General features: G+C 39.2%; 1 protein-coding gene across 3 annotated transcripts in view; it reads left to right on the top strand.

Moving 5' to 3' along the window:
- The first annotated feature begins 1,766 nt into the window (after positions 1-1,766).
- Phf14 (PHD finger protein 14) overlaps positions 1,767-7,823 on the top strand; it is a 115,262-nt gene continuing 109,205 nt past the window's right edge. For all 3 annotated transcript variants that reach the window (XM_005363720.2, XM_026787512.1, XM_013352446.2), the window contains exons 1-2: positions 1,767-1,916; positions 2,390-2,500. In XM_005363720.2, the coding sequence (XP_005363777.1) occupies position 1,916; positions 2,390-2,500 (112 nt within the window). In that variant the 5' untranslated portion in view covers positions 1,767-1,915. The remainder of the gene's footprint in view (positions 1,917-2,389; positions 2,501-7,823) is intronic.

Below are 7,823 nucleotides of genomic sequence, written 5' to 3' on the forward strand. Positions count from 1 at the left end.
GAACCTCCACGCTGATTTTCACAGTAGCTATACCAATTTTCACTTCCACCAGCAAGGACTAGGTGTTTCCTTTCCCCACATCCTTACCAGCATATGCTGCCATTTGTTTTATATCTTAGCCATGCTGAGGGGTAAGATGAAATCTCCAAGCAGTTTAATTTACATGAGTTAATAGTTAAATGGGTAAATTTTCTCTCTGAGACTAATACTTCTTAAAATAGCAATTAATTCAAGACTAATGTAAATTTTACATTTAATGGTCATGCAAAAACATAGCTCTCGCCTCAAAGAGATCAAGAGATAGTTAACTCTGGGAATAAATGTAAGTGACTATTATTATTATTATTATTACCATTAATATTAATATTATTAATGGCAATAGTACATAGATTGAGGTCCCTCCAAACACCATGTTATCATGTTCCAAAGAGGTAGTGATTGCATGAACTGCTTTTAGTAACAGAAGAAAGCGATACACCAAGACATTTTTCACATATTTTGGTGGGTGTATCAGGCATGGGAAGGTGGAGGGAACTCTGTAACATGCCTTGGATGCTATCTATCAACATTCTTAGCCCCTTGATTGGTGGAAAACTAGTGTTTCGTTCAGTTAGCCCACACCAAAATAACTTTTATCTGTTAGTCACACATTGTTAGATCTGACATGAAGGTGTGAAAGGAATGGCTATTTAGTAGCCCAAACATAGACTGGGTTAGTCGGTAATCAAGCTCTGGAATTAAAACTTCCCAATCTCTCCAGATTTTAATCAGTTTTAATGAAATTATCTGAAGCTGTCACAGCTTTTTTTCTAGGAATTCTTGTTCAAGGTTTACCCTATTGGCTAGGCATAACATTTTGTACATATGTGTATGGGGGGCATAACACATTTATTAAATATTATAATGCCCCTCGTAGCTTGGAAGGCTTAGTAATAGGATATAACAGAGAAGAGGCTGAGGGCCAGGCAGGACAGTTTATTTTCAGGAGAGAGGAATAGCTGGTAACCACATAAAGAAACAAACTCTGAGGACCCAGCAAAAGAATTAGTCATGATCAGGATCTTACTTATAAAACAATAACAAACAAACAAGCAAAACCAAAACTCCTTTGTATCTGACATAAAATTCTCATTCGCAAACCTTTGGCAGAAAACACATTTTTGCGCCTTCCTATTTAAGGAAGAGCAGTTCAAGGAAGCAGTAGGAGGTGATGGGGGTGCAGACATCAGTTATGGTTTTTAGTAGTGCTTTAATGAAAAATTTTAAATCTTAAAAAACACAAACCAGACTCAGCATTGGTCTTACATGACTGGAAGGAGATGGGAGGATAGTTTCAGAGAGGTCTAGTCTCTCTTGAGGCTATGGGCGGAGTTTTGGGGGCTGTGCGCGAACTCTGCTTTCAAGTTCCTCGGCTTCACTCGGCTTCACTCGGCTACCTTCGGCTCTCTCCGGGGAGGGGAGCGCGTCTGCGCACGCGCCCTCCGTTTCTGCCGCTCGCAGCGGCCCTTTAGCTCGGGGTTTTCACTTCCTTCTCGTCAGAGCCGTATCCGGGTCGTTGCTCTCCCTATTGTTTCAGCCCGTCGGCCTCAGACTGTGGGGATCCTGGGTCTTTTGTTGCTTCTGGTGCAGGATAATAAAGTTTTCTGTTCTTTTTATTTCTGGCTTTTACGGGGGCAGCTCCCCTCGCAGGGCGGCCGGGCGGGCCTGGCGGGCCTGGCGCTGCTGACCGGCGAGCGCTGGGGGGGGGAAGGGGCGGGGTGGGGGTGGGGAGGGACGGTGGCCCGCCCCCGGGGTCGCCTCTGCTCGGCCGGCGCACCGCCCCGCTTTAACTAGCTGCTCTCGGCGCGTCCCCGCTGCCTCGCCTCCTGCAGCGTCTCCCTAGGTCTCCTCCAAACGACCACCTCACGGATTCCTTAGTAAGTGTATCCGAGGCCTCGGTCGGCCCCTCCCGACCCTTCCAGAAGTCAGGATTTGGCGGAGCAGGGAGGACTGGGTGGGTCCTGCCTGACAAACGTACCCCTTGGTAGAGGCTGCTCGCTCGTCCCCGGGCAGTGAGCTCTGGCTTCTGGGTTGCAGTGGGTGTACGTTTTTTTGTAAATTGCGGGGTCTAAGAGGGATTGCCGAGGAGTTATACAGAAGAGGCAAGTCCCTCGAAGGTGTGTCGGGAGGGGGTCTGCGAGGGTGGGCTGGTTCGGCTTGGTCGTGGCCGCACCACAGGGGCAACCTGGCCTTCTGCAGTCAGCGTCCACAAACCCAACTTGTCCCCCAAGCACTGTGTGTGTTGAGAAACTCAGAGTCCTTGCACGATGTCACCCCTACCGTCTTAAGCATCCCAGCTCTTCCCTGTTCGGTGAGGTTGTAAAATGACTGTAATGTTTTCTTTTCACAGTGGATCGCAGCTCCAAGAGGAGGCAGGTGAAGCCTTTGGCAGCTTCTCTTCTGGAAGCTCTCGATTATGATAGTTCAGATGACAGTGATTTTAAAGTTGGAGATGCTTCAGGTAAACGTTTCCTTCCTCCTTCCCCTTCGCAGCTTTCTCCGGTTCCGTGTGTTTTTAACTTTAATTTTTGAACCAGTTTTGATTAAAATGCTCATTTACAGTAAAAGCACACATACCATTTATTTTGTTCATTTGATTTTCTGCATTTCCCCAAGATCCTTTTACTAGATCCTGTTATGGTTATCTGGTACAGAAGAACCCTTTTCAAAGATGCAAAAGCAGTTTTTTTTTCTATCCTATACCCTAAAATGCATTTATGCTTATATATTTTAGTGAAGAGTTGAGGTACCCCAGATATAGAAGAGCATAGACGAATACTATGGGCCATAATTAGCCTTGCACAGGGTTATTCCCTTTTCAGCTCACATGCCACACTTAGAGGAGTTCTGTTTTGTGCCTTAGCTCCCTTACAGAATAAATTTAGTCCAAGCAAACCGTCTGCTTAAAAATAGCAGGTGCAATGCCTTGAGGAAAGCATACACGCTTGCTCTTTCTAGTTAGTGGTTTAAAAGGTGATGAAAGTTGTATGTACACATGTATAGAAGCAGAACATTATGGTTTTCCTGTATGAGTTTTCTTCTGTGTACTTAATGTGTACTTACTATATTAGGGTTTAGTTAAAGGAAACTGAGAAACATAAAATTATATCCGAAAAAGATCAGCAAACACATGAGCATTGAAAAGTTTTGGTATTTCTGCTCCTTTGATGAACATTTAGATAAAGTGAGAACCTTTCTACTTTCTTTCTCTTGAGTAGTGGGCTCACACTCAGGACCTTGCTCTTGCTCTCCGGCTGAGCAATACTCCGGGCCCTCTAACTTGTTTTTAGTATCCCATCATGCAGTTTGGCATTTTGAAACATCTTGCTCCCTTTCTCTGTAGTGAGAAGGCATGGAATTAGTTGGAGTTGTGTTACTCTTAACGGCATCAGCAAACAGTTTGCGTTATGGTTTAATGCAGAATCTCATTTAGATTTTATAATAGCTCTTCATGGAGATAGTTGTTTAGAGTCACGGGGTCCTGTACGGGGTATAGTACTGAGTTTAAACAACTGCTCAGGAAGTTTTCCATAAACTGATGGACCCGATGGGTCTGACTGTAACATTTCATCTTTTCCCTGTTCAGAACCTAAGAGTTGGTTGTGATGAGTTCAGTCCAGCAATCAACATTTGATAAGCTTGTCTGGATTAACTGTTCTCTAAGCTTTCCTTTGCAGCTCTTTATCTCCTGTTTAGTTGCTATTTGGTACTTTCAAAGAAGGAAAGGGAAAGGAGGTGAAATGCAGAAGTCTTCTTCCTAGAGAAGACTATCAGGAATATGCTTTGCTAAAAGGTAGCATTGGTGTGTCAGTGAGACTCCAAACCGCCAAAAATTGGTACCACTTAGAAGGCAGGAATTTATGAAACAAACTCTAAAACTTTCTTTAAATGTTCAAAAATCGTTTTGTTTCGATAAATTCTGACTTGATAGGTTTATTTTCTCATTTATTGAGGTGGAGTCATGCACAAGCATTCTCTTTACAAGGCGTGGAATAATCCAGATACGTTTATAAGATTCTTTAAAAATAATGTATGGTATCAAGCCCAGTCAAGATTCCCGACCTTGTTAAGTATTAATAATTATTGAATGGATGTTATATTTGGCTAATGTACATCCCCTAAAAGCACTCAGATTTCATACATTCTGTCCCTTGTCGTATAATTGCCAGTTTTTTACTGCCCTGACTCCTGGTGACTTTATATACATGATCTTAAGATTTCAGGTCACGGATTTGTTTTTGCAGTGTTGGAGATGTTATTGTGAAAAAGAGCTAGTGGTTACTGATTTTATTTCAAATAATAGTCAGTGGCATGCGAGTCTCCTTCCCCATTCTTGCCTCTGGGATGGTGGTGCTCCTCGCAGCTGAGATTTTGACTTATCTAGATCAGCACTACTTCCTCTCACTGTTGATTGCGGGCGATGAAATAAACATGCTCTAAGACAGGGCACAGGTAAAATTATGGTACTAGCCACCAGAAGAACCGTATGCAAGTGACTGATTTTGTCGTTCTAAACCAGCCCAGTACTGGACACACACACACACTTCCTTTAGCTTAAGTAAAGCATTTGATTTGATTTGTGCCTGGGATTAGGGATAATTTTCTGTTATCTGCATTGAAAGCTTTTTGAAGAGGTGTGCATTCGTTCGTTTTACTAACAGTATAAACTAATGATGTCCTGACCTTTCCTATGGGTTACCTTTAGATCTTGATGGGTTATTTAGTTAAAACAGTGAGGCCATTTGGCCTGGAAGTAATCTTAACTAGGAGAGGCAGGTTGAGACTTCAGGAATGGTTTCTTTTGGTCGTGCTTTTTTTTTTGTTTACTCTGTGTTTGTTGATCAAGTTGTATTCATTAGCATTTAATTTTAACACTTTCCTGAATGTTATAGGGAAATCTCAGATAAATAGATTGCACTTACTAAATGATGGGTAATACAGGGAGTAGTTGATTATGTCTGTGGTTCAAGTCTACTGGAGGAGAAAGAACTGTTTTTGACTAGGTTGATATAGGTCATCTTCACTGAGGAGCTAGGGGAGGAGCTGTGAACTAAGAATGGTAAAGAGAAAAACAGTCTTGGTGAGAGAAACAATAAATGTTAAAGATGCAGGGACATGGACATGTAATTTCTGTTTGGGGTTAGGAAGAAACATGTAGAGAACAGTGAGACTATTGATCTTATTTTAGATGTGGGTTTCTCAGAAAGCCTTGGCACTCTTGGCGCTTTGTGTTGACTATTTCTTTGTTGTGGAGGTTTGTCCTGTGTAGTATAGTGTCGATGTTTAGAGTACCGTTGTCTTGTGTTTGATGCCAGTGTCTTCCCTACTTGTTGTACCTACTGTGTGACTGCCAGTGTTTCCAGGAGCTAGTGCATGTCCTTGGAGAAAGAGTTACCCATTCCAGAGAAGCTCTGCTTTGGATTTACCCAGAAAATGCAAGATGGCACAGCCTGTAACTAGAGTCAGGAGAGAATGAGTTGTGTTGTGATGGGCTTCTCTGAAAAGAAACCGAATTATTGAAAGATGATTCTAGGCTCTGTTAGTTACTATGTTAGTTTGTGCTGCTAATTCTTGCCAATGAAAAGAATAACTAAGGTTATAGAATTATTGGACAAAGGCTATATTTCATAGCTGGAAATCTCTAAATTGTACTGATTTTATTATTTAATATTCATGATTAAGAAAATGAGTGTTATAACGATACTTATTGTTGATTATTAAATTCATATTATCAAGTGAATATTGTCAAGGTATATTTGAAGTTTTGTTTTTAATTCTGTAACTAAAATAATTTCCTTAACTAAGAGCTCAATGATTGTTTTTTTGAGTGATCCTTATATACTGTGTGTTTTGAAGGGTTATTTTTCTTAATTCTGTAACTAAATGAAGAACTGAATTTTAATTTTAAACTCACTTTAAATGTAAAAAAATTCATTCTAGATATGGGGATTAATTAACTCTGTCCTTATGCATACAATAGCTTTATTTGCAATATCTGGCTAATTTCTTCACACTTTTAATTTTCCTTTCTTCTTTGCCTCCTTCCTCTATTATTTCCTTTCTCCTATGCGAAATGATAGATTTGGAAGGCAACGTGGGGGATGGTTGTTCTTTTATGTTGTAGTAATAGCAGTGCTTTTCTTTTGCAGCCTTTAAATATGTAGCCAGGTGTGGACCTCATTTCTCATTGTTTTTTTTTATCTGTGCTTATGAATAAATATATCTGTTCATCAAATGAATATGTACCAAATAGAAGTAATGGCTAATCAGATGAAAAAGTTATTTTTCCAGCGATCCTGGTCCTGTTGTTAGACTATAACTAAGATGTTACATTTGGTGATGAAAAAGTTTGGCAAGCACCTACCCAGTATTTGAATTTGAAGAAAAATATAAAACAATTGAATTTTAAAATTGCACTGTGCTCAAACATGGTTATAAAACAAAGCAAGATCAAAGAACATTAGCTTACCCCTATATTTGAAAATAATTGACATTAGTATTGACATTAAAAATAAAATTACAAACTCTATGACATATGTAAAGTTTACCAGATATTACAAAGTTTATTCTCATCGGGAACCCATACTCTGTACTAGGAGCTACTAGGGGAATTTATGTATCTTTTATTACATTCTTGTTGTTAAAATACCTTGTAGAAGAGTAGGATCTTCCTCTTTTGTCTCTCCCTTTTAGCTTCTTGATTGCAGTGTTACTTATGAGGTGTCATACTTTTCTTTAGCTAATGTGCACAAGGGATCCTTTTCTGCCTCTGAAGTATTTAGTGAATTCTGCTTATTTCTTAGAAGACCATTATTTAGAAATTTGTAGAAATCTTTGTTGATTTTAGCTAGGATTGATTTTTCTTTGTAGGTTAGGTTCAGTTATTGTGAGTGGTGTAAAAATCCAGATTTTCTTAATGATTTATAGAACTGTTCAACTGAAATCAAGTCACTCGTTGGGAATGATATTGAGTCCATGCTCTTTAAATTTAAAAAGCTGAAACATGTTTAGGAATTTCTTCAGTTTGGCAGAAACTTGTTTTCCAGTAGAACCAGTCTAAAACAGACAGTTGATTTGTGTCATCTCTCACACATTGTGAATATTTGTACTGTACGTTGTTTATTATATTTGGTAGCAGATTAGGTATTAATGTAATATATTATTTATATTTCAAATTACCTTTGTAAAATGTGATCATTCCTAAATTTCAGCACACATATCTAGCTCCAAAGGTCTGAAACCTAGAGAATTGTTAGCTTGGATGATAGTGCGTGTTTGCCCTGTGTAAGATTATTTAGAATAAGGGCAGTTGTTTTTTTTTAGAACACTACTGAATAAGCAGATAGTCTTGAGGTTGATAGTGAATTCATTGGGTCATTCAGCATCTGTTGTTTTCATTTCTTGCGTGAGTTAACTAGCACACAGGATAGTTCTGTTATTAACCATGTATGTGGGGCTTCTGAGATGATTGAGCTGTACTAACCTTTGCACCTTCAATTCCCAGTTAATTTTAAAGGTGAAGGAAAGTTAAATTCATTGAAATTAAAATTATATAGAAACAGTAATTTTCTAACAGTAAAACATTAAAACTGTAAAGTAATGCTTTGTACTATTTTATCATTTCCATTTTCTTGACTATAGATGCAGACAATTTATTTTCCTATAGATTTTACAATTGGTATACAAACCGTTTCTTCTTCTTCTTCTTCTTCTTCTTCTTCTTCTTCTTCTTCTTCTTCTTCTTCTTCTTCTTCTTCTTCTTCTTCTTCTTCTTCTTCTTCTTC

This window comes from Microtus ochrogaster, linkage group LG10 (genome assembly GCF_000317375.1).
Source record: "Microtus ochrogaster isolate Prairie Vole_2 linkage group LG10, MicOch1.0, whole genome shotgun sequence".
NCBI classification, from domain to species: Eukaryota; Metazoa; Chordata; class Mammalia; order Rodentia; family Cricetidae; genus Microtus; species Microtus ochrogaster.